Here is a 14,510-nt window from a genome sequence, read left to right as displayed (position 1 = left end):
GCCGGGCGTCCCCCTTTCCCGTCATACGGCAAAGACGACCCTGAAAAACACGCTGAGATACAAAAAAACGCTGTAAACTAATAATTTATCGTCGCAAAAACCCGGTGTAACAAAAGCGGGGAGACGGAGGCTTTATACAAGAGGCTCTTTTAAAACAGAGGGTGCAAAGGCTGAAGACGCGACGGCTTCAGGATTCACACGCTTTTGGCTTTTTTTTTTTTTTTTTTTTGTACAACGGTTTATAATACATTTTAAATCGTTCGGAATGCAAACTAGAACGGCACGCGACTTCCGAGGAAAGAAAAGAAAAACAAAAAAGGTTTGACATTGTGCAATTTGCTGCCCCTGTTTTTCAGTGGCAGTAGTCCCTGCATTTGCTGTGTTTCAAAAACGTGGATCTTAAGAAACACATAAAGGAGGAAAAGGAAGGCAAAAGTTGGCAGACATCCAGCATCTCGTTTCGTGTGATTTTTGTTTTGTGTTTTGTTTTTTTTTGTTGTTGTTTCTTTTTTTTTGTTGTTGTTTCTTTTTTTTTTTTTTTTTAACAATGCGGATGACAATTTCATGATTAAAAATGCTTCCCGCCCCCCCCCGCCTTGTTTCTCTCTCCCTCTCAAATAAATACATCGCATCCAACACTTGATCTGATAAATCTTGCCGGTCGACAACGGCTCCAGCCGGCTGCTTTCGGAGTCCTCTCCTCCTCAGGGCGTTTCGAAGCCCGCCACACGGTATCCCGTTTGGTTGGTTATCACGCTCCCGTTCTGCCCCTGCGGCGGCTGCACGCCGTAGTTGGCGCCCATCCACGCCGCTGAAGACTGCGTCTGACTGTCGGCGAGGCGGGGGGGAGGGCAGAAAAAACAGTTCGTTAGGCAAATGCGCGGGTAATGAGGGAGAACTTAACGGGTTCGCTCTCGGCACGGGGCCGTCTGGGACGCATACGCACGCTCTGCGTCCCAAATCTCCAAGTAACGGAGGACCGGAACGTCTCGGCAGCTTTTACGCTGCTACCGACTCGGATTGTTGCCTCCCCTGGGGGGAGGGAAACGGTCACAAAAAGCCCCAATACTCACTTAAAGCCCTGCTGATTCCACGCTTGCCCGTACATCCCGTAGGCGGGGACCTGCCAGCCATTGGGCACGTACTGGCCGATCTGGGCATTGCCGTACCACTGGCCCCACTGCCCGTACGCCGGCGGGTAGCCGATCTGGTTCTGCAAGAGCAAACACCCGGCTGTTAAGCGGCGCCCGAGGAAGCGGCGATTTACGTCACCTCGTCAGACCCCGCTGCTCCCCGCTGCCGAGTCCGTCTTTGAGGGGGGCTTATGAGTCTGCTTGCTAAAACGACGCCGAAATGGCCGTGCGGACGTTCAGTCGGGCACCCCTTTTGAGTCGGCGAGCCTCTAGTTACTAGAGCGACCCGTTGCCGCCCCCACCCCGGTCAACAACGCGGCCGTCGGCAGAGATCCAGGGAACAGGAGCAGCAGCTCCGGCTGCCTTCGCGCCAGAGAAAGCTTTTAGCTTGGATTGCGCCTCAGAGACGCATGCTCTCATGAAAGAAGCTGTGAGGTAGGCGAGGTGCGTGACACCAAGCCTCCAACCGGCACGCGCACAGACATTACAGCCGTTTAATGGGTTTCTAGCAAGGACTCATTAGCAAAGCCATTGTCTTTAGCAGAGGAGAAGTACTGACCTGCTGGACCGGACTGATCATGTCTGGCGTCTCTTTGCCCCAGTAGCACTTCACTACGTGTCCTTCTATAGTCGTTCCGTTGACGGAAACGATGGCATGCGCTGCGCTCTCGTGAGAATTAAACCTGTCGAAAAGTAAGTTGTGCCAATATAAACAACTCGCTCAGCGAGCCGCAGCCAGAATCGACCCCGAGAGAGTCCCCGCTAGCTCAGCATGGATTTGGGCTCTGCGCGAACACCAGCCCGACAGCAGAAACTTCCTCCAGTCACCCCCGCAGTGGGCGGCAGGGACGGTCACTTTTCCCATCTCAGTGTCCTAACTCTCCCTAAACAAATGTGAAAAATTCAGTAGCAATGAGAGCAAGTCAATTTACAATTCCTTTCTATTATGCGGAGCCGCACGCACCAGAGAGACAAGGATGCTTCTGGAAAAGACTCTAAAACTCGACCGTCTGCCTCAGTAACGCCACTGTGAAATTACACAAGAGGAACAGACAGAGATCTCTTAACGACGACAGGCACTGCGCCGCTTTAGACTGGGTTTAAGTTTTTTTTCCCACTCCTGCCGAAAGCGCCACGAGCCGTAACTCCCTCCTCAGATCAGGCTGCGGTCCGAGAGGGCCGCCGCAAAGCATACCCTCCAGCTCGGCATGCGCCCACCCGCGCTCCGCTGACACCAAAAGTGTCCGAACCCACAATTTTCGTTAAAGCCGTCAACACGCAAACCGCACGACAGCCTACCGTACGAAGGAGTAGCCTTTATCCGGGAAGACGCGAATTTCCATGATCTGCCCAAAGGGAGAAAAGGTCTGGCGCATTAGCTGTTCTGGAGCAGGAAGCAAACACAAACAGAGCGGCGAAATGAGGCGACTGCGGAGTTATTCATAAACGTCCAACGCGACGGTAGCTGGAAGCCACAATACCTGTCAGTCCCGAAGTAACACCTCCGCAGTACACGGTGCAGTTGCTCGGGCTGGACTGATTGACCACGTCGTCGTAAGACAGTTGTTTGGCGTTTGCTTAAAGAGATTTTACAGAGCTTTTCAGTGGATCAGACATGCATTACGTAGAAATTCTAATCCTGGCGGGCACACGAGATGTCGAGCGCAAACTGCGAACGCCTATCAAGTAGGTCCAATATACCCGATTTAAGATCTCTCCAACAGAAATGCTTTCTTTGACACGGTTCCATTTTGTATCAGGGCGTAAAGCCTTAAAAGCGAGGGAGCACAGTTAAAAAGCCAGAGCTCGTCCTGGCTGTCTAGAGAGAAAGCAAGCTTCCAACCTGAGCATGCAGAAGCCGACAGAATCCCCCTCCCCGCCACCCCGCAGCGGTAATACAGTCGCCGTAGCGAAGGAAGCCGCTTTATTCAGGAGGCGTGAAACTCTTCAAGAGAGCCTTTGCCTGCCTTTAGTGCCCGCTTTCCCTCCTCCCGCAATCTCCAAGGCTCGCAGCTCGCCCTTTTCTCTTTCTCCTCCTGGGTGCGGCAGGACATTTGCTAAGACGCAAATGATCGAGAACCTACATTCGTATGTACTCTTTGGAGCCGGAGGTTTTCTTGTCGCCCAGTTCGTTCTGATTTGCCTTCCACCGAGCCACTGACCGCCCATCTGCTGAATCGCATTCTCTGCATCCTGTCCACGAGAGAGGGAGAGCAGAAAACCCCACCATCGGCATCTCCTCCTTTTGCCATAGAGCCAAATGAATGAAATCACCGCGCGCCCACCCTGCCCGACGTTCGCCACGTGCCAAAAGAAATCCTGCTTCAAAAGAAGCAGATTTAGGCAGGATGAAGGATGCCGTCAGGCCTCCCCGCGCGCACCCAAGACTCTCTTGATACACGCTGGACGTATCGTCGCTCCGTCACGTCTGTACATCGCTCATTCGGACGTCGCTTGCCACGTGCTTTAGAAACGCTAAAGCGACAGCAGAGTGTCTCGATGAACAGAGAGAAAAGCCTCCCCCTCAGCAGGCAGGGAAATGGAAGCCGGACAGAGATCGGGACCGACGGTATTATTCCTTCCCCCTGTCCGCTTTTCAGGGGCGCTCGAGACCGTGCTGCAGCTTACCCACTTATTGAAGAAGGAAACGAAGCCGTATCCTTTAGATTTTCCCGTCGCCATGTCCTTAACCACACGCGCGTCTCTAAAAAGCAGAAACGAGAGCCAGTTCAGCGCCGCCAAAAGACGACCTTACTAAAAACGACAACTCGAGTCACACGTACAGCTTATTTTCATGTTTCACCTTGACTAACGTCAACTGTTTATTGCACCAGCAACACAGTCAAAGCAAAAGGCTTCTTTTCTAAACAGAACTTTACTAACGCTTTGCCAGGTAGTAGCAAAATTAAACTTAATTGTGTAAACATGCAAATCAATAGCTTCTCTAACAAACATATGTACTTTACGACAGTCGGCTCCTGCTTCAAAATGCTTTTACAGACTGTTAAGACACAAAGCATGGTCAAAGCAGCTATTCAAAAGAATCACTTAAGGCACGTAGCTGACTAACATTAGCTGAATGGCTCTCTTTAACCATGCAATTTAAACTCGCTATTTGCCAACACATTCTACCTATTCATTCAAAATATTAAATAGAAAAAATGAAAAAAAGATAGGAATTAAAAGGCATACGTCGCCTGTTAACTGAATTCTTTAATTTTCTCAGGTCAATTCGTTACCCCCTTTTTGGACTGTGGGCAGCTGTAAATTTTGAGAGATTGACATTTTCAGAAATTATTGAAGAAAAGAAAACACCGAAACATTCACGTCTTAAACTACATATTACACATCATTTAAAGTGCATTTGTACAACAGCAATCATACAGGACTGATTGGAAACTACAAGATATAAAAAAGCAAAAGAAAAAAATATTTATAAAAGTAAATAAGAAAACTACAACGTTTGTCCACTGTGAACTGTAGCTTGTAGTTAGCCATGGCAATTCTGTCCATTCTTCAGAGACACTCTGCAAAATAACCAGAGCCCTATTATTTGAGATTGAGTTAAAAAAGAGAACCCAGCTACAAGAGCTAAACCCCACTCGTGGAACGCCATTCTACAGCGTTTCTCAGGCAATTTGTGTACAAGTTAGCCGAGGGGCGAGATGCTCTCGCGTACGGGCCACCCTCTCCTCCCCTCCTTTGCCCCCCACACGCAGGCATTAAAAAGAACAGAAACGACAACATAAAACCAGTCAGAAGGTCATGCAATGTAACTTACGGCTGTATAAAATAACAGGGTTCAGAGAAACGAGCGTTAACATGTGCACAACATTTAGCATTCCAAGACTGGCCAGAAAAGTCACAATGAAGAGAAGGTTCATTACGCTCGCTTTTTTTAAGCCTTTACAGTAACTGCAAATGCCGCATCGTAAGCCTAATTCTGGCATACGTTAGCCCACGGCATTGACGCCGTCACTGAAGGCCCGAGGAAAACACCTCTCCCAAAGCTACGGTGGAAATGTTATTTCTTTCATCTTTGTGAGACCCGCCCCTTCCCCCTTTTTAATCTCCCCCCTCCCGGGTTAGGTCAGAATTCGGGTCGTACGTTACAAATTGCCTGAGAAGAGCCGCTTTGCTAAGCTTAGATTGGTTTGCTCTGAAGAGCCTATAGAGGGAGGGGGGGAAAAACTCATCTCTACTTACCCTCAACTGAAAACTTTGAAAATAAAGACTTGAGAACAAGTGAAAACATGCGTACAGCAAGCATAAAAGGAAACCACAATGAAAGTGCGCTTTTACAGTGATTAAAAAATCCAGATGCAAAGAATTACCAAAATTTCTTATGCGCTAATCATGCAGTAGTTCAACCTCAGTGTCGTTAACAACAAGCTCAGTTTAGCACCAACAAAGACAACGTTAAAAAAAAAAAAAAATTAAAATATCAGAAAATATTCCATTAGCACCACATTTGCAGAAACTAGTCACTGACAAGGAACAGGTAAAGTCAAGTAACTTCATTCGACCACTTAAGAGACAGCAGCAACGTTTTTTCAGGTCAAATTTCAACAAGTCGTAAATCGAGGTCCCCTCGGCTTTATGTAACCCCTCGGTTTCGGAGCTAGACTTCAAAAGAGTCGTTACGGGGACCATTCTTAATCTACTACTTTTGTAGGAGGAAAAGAACCGAGTTTTGTTTTGGACAGTCAGTTTGAGCCAGGGCAAACCGCGCATTTTCTGTGTGTTAGCTCTACAGCTGTGCGCTGAGTACCCCAAAAGCAAGAGCATCGCTCCCCCTTCCCCGTCACCACCACCACATGGCAAAAGCTGTGCGTCCAAAAAGCTCTTCTAGAAAAGATGGGACAACGGGCACGGCCCCAGAAATACGGACCATGGACTGATGTTCGCGGTGATTTTACGCTCCCCCAGCTGACTTTCAGATGTTACTTTTTGCTTCAGGCTCGGGAGGGGTTTTGTGGTTTTGGGGGGGTCGTTTGTTAAAGGCGACCGTCCATTGAACTGTCGCCTCAGAAACCCAGCACTAACTCAGTTAGGGGAAACTCTTTCACAGCTCCACTGCAGTCCCACCTACGCGGCCGTCTATTACTGCCTCCCTTTCGCGCTCATTCCGGTTCAGCTCTGCTTTAGAGCCCCTCGTCCCTTCCATCCAGACCGCATTTGGCCAGAGGATAAATTGACTCTCCTTAGGAGTCCAACCCTCTGCATTTCCTGGATGACAATTACACAAAAGATGCAGTCAAGCATTAGAGTTGTCTGAAGCGAGTCACATTCAGATCACATTTTTTTTTTTTTTTAAACCTTATCATAAGAGGAAATCAAGCTGGCATTTAAGAGAGTAATACACTGGACTCTGAGGGGAAAAAAAAAAAAACAAAAAACAAACTTACTTCAATTAAATGCTTCACTACACAACACTCCAAAGCACTCTATGTTCTCTTACATCACCATCAAGAAACTTCAATGTCCAGTACAGACAACACTACAAGGAAAATTAATGGTTTACATTCGGAGGATGGAATGAATGAACCGCTCCTTACTCTGCTACACCCTGAATACAACAAACTGGCAGGCAGAGAGCTGCCAGCGCCGTTCCCCGTTTCTAACGCGTTCGCTTGTGACGACATCGCTCTGCACCTCTGGGATGAGTGCGACTCCTTGACCCGAGATGCCCCGCGGTTTTGGCCGAGCCCTTCGGGTCAAGGGCTTACGCTGACCCAGTGCCCAACGCTCTGAGGCTGCTCTAGCTGCAGCCTCCGGCTGCCCCAACGAGTCTGGTGCTAAAAAAGGTTCATTTTGCGGGACATGGGAATTTAACGGCAAAAAACACGTTGGCTACCGGTGGCCGGCACACCACGGCTAACAAAAAATCCAAAGCCTCTCAAGACGTGAACGTGCAAATGGACTCGGTCACAAACTGTACAGCGTGATGGTGATCTGATCGCCGAGAGGGCCAGTGAAATGCAAACCCCAGGTTTTAGGAGTCAATTTTTTTCCAGCGTTGCTTTGCCAAACGAGGCAAGGAGTATAAAACCAAAGCAAGTTGGATGCAACTTTTCTAGGAGAGCAGAACAAACTACTATAAAGGAATTTGGGTTACACATTCCCACTTAATGCCCGGCCTTTCAGACTCAAGTCGCTGCATGAACAGATGAATGAGTATTCCTGCACTGTGACAACTCTCTTTTTTTACTTACTGAAACATAAGGCTGCCTCCATTTAGGAGAGATAACTTTTAGTTTATTTGCCCTAAGAAATTACTTACGATATTCTTCCAAATGGCGCAAAAGCTGCTTTTATATCTTCAGTTGTAATTTCTGGACTGAGGTCTCCGACAAAGACATGGAAATGGTCTTTTTGGGAAAAAGAGAAAAAAAGGTTTTAACGTTTGAAGATGGCCCCTGAACGCGCGCGCGCACAGAGCGTAGCGATCTCACAGAGCACGGCTCTCCAGCTATTATTAAAAACTACACAAACACTAGCATTTACTATAAAACAGAATTTACTGCCGTTCCTAAGAGATCCTTTGCTTGGCAGTGCTACAAAGTCAGTGATTTTAAGGCTACCACAGCGACATATGGCATTTACGTTTTGTATTTTACAAACCGCTTTTAAGACCAGTCGGCATTTACCGTACAAAGTCTTAAACTATTTACTTAATCTGCCGAGGCTACTCGAAAATCTTTCTCTCCGTACGCTCCTGTTAAGCTTTGACACGGCAGATCGCTAGCTATTCAAAATCCAATCAGCTGAAACGTCTAGCCGTCTCAAGAAGCGCAGAGTAACGCTCGTTCTAGAGCGGGATGTATTTTGAACCTAGCCACAACGTCCGGGTTAACACTGTAGGTCGTGAAGAACAAATCAAAAAAACACCTTGCATTGCAACAGTTTGCTGGTAAAGCATTTGAGCTCTCAAAAGCCAACAGTTTCGGTTGCCCAGCCAATACACTGCGTGAATCCACGTGAATTCAATGTATGTGAATCCACGTGCAAGTGAACTAAGACTGAAGGCAACAGAATGGAAACAGTAATCCCTTCAACTTATGTCAGAGCCATAAAAAACAGGCACCAAAGAGAAACAGAAGTCCTGTATCTAAGGAGTTTTCCGCTACAATCAAACAAAGCGTCACATACCATCCTAGCAATATGCAGAGTTATTTGTACTACAGCAGGTACGAGACTCTCGAGTCCACTCGGACGCCAATGTAGTTTAGCCCCACCGGCCTACGGAAATTCAAAGCTTGCCGAGAAAAGCAGCAATCCGCAGGCTCGCCGTGAGCCGTGGAGCCCGATTTTGGAAAAAGTCTAGGTACTCCCAAGGAGCTTGCCTGCAGGAGCGCATACTGCAGCCTCATGGGGAGCCAACCGTTCTGCCTCGATAGCAGAGATTAGCACCAGAACTGAACGGTGGACGCTACATCACTTTCTGATGCTATAGGGAAACAAAAGGGAAGTCTTTCCACAAAAAATAAATTCATAACTAACAAAAACCCCATACATAGCTCCAGGTGGTTAGTGAATACCCTTGAGAGATTTCATTTTATGTTTAAGAAGATACAATTACCTTGTGAACGCTGTGTGTTGACAACGGTACTACCTGATGACAAAGATTAGATTTGTTCTTAAGTTTATTAACACAAACACATTAAATAATATCTTAGGATTATGATCAAAACATTACTGCATATAACTGTACGATGCTTACTGTTTACGTTTAAAAATTACTCGTACAAATCAAACACGTACTCAAAGCGTTAAGCGACACTTACTGCTGGTATCTTTCTTCTGGCTGCTGGGGGTCGTCGCCCAGTTCACTTTGACCTCCTGCAAACATCAGTCGCTCATGTTAGATCACGCAAATCCCAACTAAACTCAGATGCCTCCAGAGCTTCATTCTGACGCTACAGGGGCACCAGACGTGCGAGTCTGGGGTGAAAGCTCAAGTTTAGGACCCATTTCTCAGGAGAGGGTTCATTCTTCCGAACCGTGTTTCGCTGCTTAAGAGCAAAGATGGGAACCAGATCTGGTCTGGAGATTTGGTTTGCTCGGGCGCGTTTTTTTGCAGGGGTTGGGAGAGAGGGACATGGTCCCGATAAGGTCGGCAGAGTTAAAATCCTCATTACTCCTGCGGCCTCTGAGCCCTCCCGGTTCTACACCACCCCCCTCTGCATTCCTCCTATAACAGCGTGAACAGCTTTTCTTCTTAGTCACGTCACGTTAAGACCTCCGTCCAAACGAAGCGTCTAACATCTGCAGTGTATCCATTTCATCTCAAGTGATATTTCACCCGCGCCATCTGAGATAGCCTGTTTTCAACTCCAACTCACCCTGTAGACATGACAGCTTACCTTACCCATTATCTTCCGGCCATTCATAGCAGCCAGCGCTGCGGCCGCGTGCCGGTGCTCATAGAACTCCACGAAACAGTACGGATCGTTTCCAGCTGTCTGATGAAAGAAAGAAACAAAGGATTACCGATACAAACCTCTTCAAACCACACTCTCGCTATTCTACTCAGCTCCTTATTCATTACATCTAAAGGTCTCAAAACGGATAGGCTTTTTTACTCTATGCAGAGACCACAGTCAGCGCACTAACAATGCCACGGAGGCTTCAGGTCTGCTTTAGAAAGGTAAAAGCATGGCAAAGAACTTCCCAAATATCATCTACGACACCCACGTATATTAACCCGTTCACCCCCTCTCCCAATATCCACACAGCCTTAAATTTAACATCAGGTACGAGGCAGAAACGATGCCAAAAGTACACGACTGTCATCTCCAGCCTTACTGTGGCCCTTTAACGTGATCACGCCATGTTTCCAGTGGAATTCCGAAACACGCAAGCACGACCCAAAGCCACGAGCTATGAGAAACATGAAAATCATCAGGTGAAGGCTCTTACATCCATTATCATTTTGCAGTTTTTGCATGGTCCGATCTGGCTGAACAGCTGGAGGATTAGAGCTTCGGTCACGTCTCTGGACAGGTTCCCCACGTACCTGTAAGATCAAATACACAGTCAGAAGCCATCCTGATGCTCCAGTCTGCTCGTCGGTAACCAAGCAAATGCGGCCCAAAGTCGTTCCCCCAACAAACACCCAACCCGCCAGGTTAGGACGTTGAAACAAAGCGTGCCGCAGGATTATATCCCAGGGCGAAATTGGCCGCTGACGGCGGGCAGTAACAGCGCCTGTCCTCAGTCCCACCCGAGGCCTGTTTTTCTAAAATTGCGCCCCGGTTCAAAGCTGAACAGAAAGCCAGATACGGACAACTTGACCTACCAAATGGATTTCCATGTATAGAAACGGCAGTTCTGATACCCACACACAGCCACCTTTCACTGAGCGCCATTTCCCTAGCTGCCCGAGTAGCTCGATCTGGTGTTTAGCAAGCACGTTACACACTACTTAGTCAGTTCCTTTTAAAAAAGGACTCATCTGCCTGAAATGACCAAGGGCAAAGGTGCTCAAGTGTGGGCATTCCCCCGTCCTCCTCCATTTGGAAGGATCAGCCTCCTCAAGTGCCAGCGGAACCTGAACCCCTGCTCCGATTTGGGAGTTTGGCATCCTCAGCGACGAAGATCATCCTCGACCCACAGGTGGAGTTTTCTTGTTGTTGCTGTTAAGCTCAAGTCACGGGATTTTTAAAAAAAGCACACAGAGAAACCTCAGCTCCAAAGGTGTGGCAGCACCCTTCCGCAAAGGAACATTATGTGGCAAACCGCGGCCTCTGCAACGAGAACCTCAACGGAATTGTGCCGCTGAAACCAAGCCAATAAATCAGCAATCCTCCCCATCTCGGTGCAAGAGTTGCAAAGGTGTCGTAAGAAAACAACAAGGTGACAAAACCGGGGACTTCTCGCGCTCCTTCTGTTGACAGAAGGCTGCGAACAGCCTTCCCGAAGAGATGGACGCGCTCCCAATATTTGGTTTAGCAGAGGAGAGAACGGGGGAACAAGACAGACAGCCTCTGTTTTTCTGTCAGAAATGACCCGGCAAGCTATATACTAATAATTTGAACAACTATTTTAGGTAGGAGTCAGAGTCGTACTCCTTTTTAAAACCACCACGTGCTTCACCAGAACCGGGTCGTCACAGGCATCCTCTCGCTCAACAAAGCGAGCAATTCTTGCGATTCTGATGAGGTTTCCTTAAACAGAGGAGGGTTTAGTGCACTTTGTTAAGGCAATTAACTTTGTGCTCGATAACGCTGGGACGTTCCACCCCGCATCAAGTTCAACTGAGAGTCATAACCGGCGAGACTTCTTCCCCCCCCCCTTTTTTTAAATATTATCGCCATTTGGATAATAAATAAGCTGAGGCACTAAACCGATGAGACTCGCACATCACCTTCTAGGTCTAAGTTTATTAATGGTTTATTTGTGACTGACGGTTTCCTAGACAGGGTGCCTACACCCTGACCTTTGCACTCACGCTGGATTTTCACCCCGATAATCAGATAGGCATCTCCTGAAGCATTCCCTGCCTTACAACCGGATTTAGCTGGAAAAAGCAGGATTTAGGTAAGCAATCTCTGATGGCCCCACGAATCTGCGTGGCCAGACCTTTCAAAACGCATCCCCAGAGGATCAACTGCAGCAAGATACATGTGTACAGACACACATAGAGAGGGTATGTGTAATTGCATACTAGATGTTGACCTACTTGCTTCCATGCAGAGGTAAAACCAAACCTGAGCTCCTCATGCACAGACATGGTCAAGATATCCCTTAACGGCCATGCAAGCGCTAACACAGAACACGAGCATTCTGCAAAAGACTCAAAAAAGGAGGGGGAATCGTAAAGCACATTGGTCACTCAGAAAAACAACTTAACGTCGTACAAATTCAGCAGCGTTTTTCTCATGTTATTTGTCAGCGTAACCTCATTACCCGTAGCTGCGTACATCTGCTCCCTGCTCTCTGCAGCCAGCAAGTCTGGAGGGGTTTCTCCAATCCACTAGTTGACAAACTACAACAAAGTCCTGCGATACTATCAACCATGTGCCAAGACGGATGGGAAAAACACAGAGCTGTAACACCGCTCCCCCCCGAGGAACAATCCCTGTGTTATTTTCCCTGATGTACTCTCTCTGTGCTACACTCAAGGTGTTGGACCATCCGAACCTTTCCATGGAGTTCCACCGCAGCTCTGCTTCTGTGTAGCTGGCACGCGGGCAAGGTCCTGGACCTGGACCTTGTCCCGGACCAGTTATACAAGAAATAACCAAGTGCTGAGGTGACCTGGCCAGGTAGGGACAGCTAATACGGGAGGAGATCTCTCCTGCGTGACGGTTCTGTCGTCTCCCGCACCTTTCCCTTCCCTCTCTTTCCTGCTAATTGGATTCTCATTAATGAGTCGGTCGACATTTCTCTGCAGAGGAAGGACTATACTATACAAGGCAAACGAGGCAGACAACTCCATTTACTCACCGCACATTGATCGGTATATGGTTTCTTGACAAGGAATACCAACTATTGGGTGTTAGCACCTCTGCATCGTTTCAGACACACAAAGTAAATTAGAAGTACACGTGTTCCACAAGCAGCTACGCACTTTTACGAAAAATACAAACAGGAGGTCTTTGTAAATTCAAAACCACCGTCTGCCTTGGACCCGCTCTTCAAATTTATAATCTCTGTCACTGAAGAGTGGCTTTCAAGGAAGGTCACTGGCTATGTGAAAATGAGCTGCCTATCCAGGAAATCATTGACATAAGCGATACAGCTCCGAATGTGCTTTGAAACGCCAAGGCTCTAACACCTCCCTTCAAAGAAACAGGTTACGTGGAAATGGCAAAACCAAGCAGTTACTTCCAACAATGTCTGGAACCTGTTCTGGAAAAACTACTTAAACATGCTAAAGGAATGAAAGAAAAAGGCACACGGCTTGCAGACCACTTTGGCAGCCCCTCACAACGCAGCAAAACAACGGAACCAAGGAGGGAGCCCCGTAACCCACGTCCAGATGGGATTTCTGTAGCACTACCTACAGAAATCCTCATGCAAGCAAATATTTAACACGCACTTCAGACCTGAGCTGGAAAGAGATTACTTTTAGCTGCTTTTTCTTCCTTCAAGCTGCTCGTTCTAAACCCAATCTGTGAAATTCAGCTCGTGACAATCCTCCATATGACTTGAGAAAGTCACTCGGAGCGATTCAGAGAAATACCATTCTCGGTACATTGCTCAACACTCGGTTCCGTAGCTCAGAAGCCTGGCTGTATTTGTGCAACGAGCTGCACGTGCTCAAGGTCAGATAATTCACTGTGTTAAGCATATGCCGTGTTCGGCCAAGACCACTAGACTCCAGACAACCATGTCATTGGGACTGGGGCGGGAGGGGGGGGGGGGGGGAACATTTTTCTAAACAAACATGCAAATATGCCAACAGGTCTGACCCATGTTTGCAGATGCCAAGAATAGTTCAGAAAATGCACGCACTAGAAAGACAACAGGATCGTACACACAGGGAGGCGGACAGAGTGTTTACCGCTCCGGAAAGCCTGGGCCTGAGGAGCTGGCCTAAGTCACGTAAGAGTCTTGTTTTCCTGCAGTCACTCAGCCAAGTCATTTATCAACCCTCGGGGTAGGTACAGCCACTGTCCATGGGCAAAACTTTCCCCTTGCCTTGGAAAGATTCCCCCTCCCTCCTGTCTGTCCTCCTCTCAACTCCTGCACTGAAACAGGGATCAAAGCTTACGCAGAGGTGGAAGACTGGAGTCTGTGATTTCCCTGAGCTGAATGAGGGAAACCACTCCAGATCACGCCTGCCCGAGAAAAGGAGAGAAACGCATGAATAAGATGTGGACAGGAGCTGTCCTGCGCCTTTCACGCACAGCTGGCTGCAGGAGCAACAGCCGAGCCAAAGTCCAAATCCCTCCTGACAGCGGCGGGTGTCAGCTGCCTGAACACTGCCAGAAAAGCGGCTTGTAATTAAAGGAAGCCCATTTATGATTTCAGCGAGGCGAGGAGCTGCCCTACAGCTACGATTAGTTCCTCGGGAAATAACAGGCTCGCAGCACGCTTTAAACACTTGGGGCAAGCGCCGATTTCACGGGCACCCCCCCGTTTATTTACATCAAGCTGTTGAACATCGCAGCGGGGCTCCAGCTGTTAGGCCAGGGCAGCCCCATCCTCACCCCCCCCCCCCCCGCCGCGGTGAGATGACGGTGCTAACACAACCCAGAAACGGCAAAATTCAGCCAGACCCTCGCGAAAACGTACGCGGAGCAAGTACCGGGGGTGTGTGTGTACATCTCCCCAGCCCCCTTCCCTCCAGATGTGAGCCGGAGAGGCCCGGCAGAAAGCCCCGGGGCGGCGGGGGGGGACGACGACGGACAGAAAGCCGGTGAACAC

General features: G+C 48.3%; 2 protein-coding genes across 2 annotated transcripts in view; one reads left to right on the top strand and one right to left on the bottom strand.

Moving 5' to 3' along the window:
* Window positions 1–573: 573 nt before the first annotated feature.
* On the bottom strand, window positions 574–10,151 carry TIA1 (TIA1 cytotoxic granule-associated RNA binding protein). The gene is made up of 11 exons (XM_010562840.1): window positions 10,056–10,151; window positions 9,500–9,598; window positions 8,921–8,975; window positions 7,417–7,504; window positions 3,762–3,837; window positions 3,218–3,326; window positions 2,615–2,710; window positions 2,433–2,517; window positions 1,693–1,816; window positions 1,074–1,213; window positions 574–828 (listed from the first exon to the last, which is right to left on the bottom strand). The coding sequence occupies exons 1-11, from the start codon at window positions 10,065–10,067 to the stop codon at window positions 705–707; spliced, it is 1,008 nt and encodes a 335-aa protein (XP_010561142.1). The 5' UTR covers window positions 10,068–10,151; the 3' UTR covers window positions 574–704.
* Window positions 10,152–14,317: 4,166 nt separating this feature from the next.
* The window catches only part of PCYOX1 (prenylcysteine oxidase 1), a 3,878-nt gene continuing 3,685 nt past the window's right edge, over window positions 14,318–14,510 (top strand). Inside the window, exon 1 of the mRNA XM_010563007.1 lies at window positions 14,318–14,387. Within this exon, the coding sequence (XP_010561309.1) occupies window positions 14,318–14,387 (70 nt within the window). The remainder of the gene's footprint in view (window positions 14,388–14,510) is intronic.

Source organism: Haliaeetus leucocephalus, unplaced genomic scaffold (assembly GCF_000737465.1).
Source record: "Haliaeetus leucocephalus isolate CR32 unplaced genomic scaffold, Haliaeetus_leucocephalus-4.0 Scaffold162, whole genome shotgun sequence".
NCBI classification, from domain to species: domain Eukaryota; kingdom Metazoa; phylum Chordata; class Aves; order Accipitriformes; family Accipitridae; genus Haliaeetus; species Haliaeetus leucocephalus.
This window is presented reverse-complemented; position numbering and strand designations above follow the sequence as displayed.

Bases quoted from the DNA above. Each gene is read 5' to 3' on its own strand.
- TIA1 (XM_010562840.1), bottom strand. The intron at 3,838-7,416 runs GTAAGTAATTTC...TCTGCTTTTTAG, and splicing joins GCGCCATTTGGAAGAATATC to AGACGCGCGTGTGGTTAAGG. The intron at 829-1,073 runs GTGAGTATTGGG...CCTCGCCGACAG, and splicing joins TGGAATCAGCAGGGCTTTAA to TCAGACGCAGTCTTCAGCGG.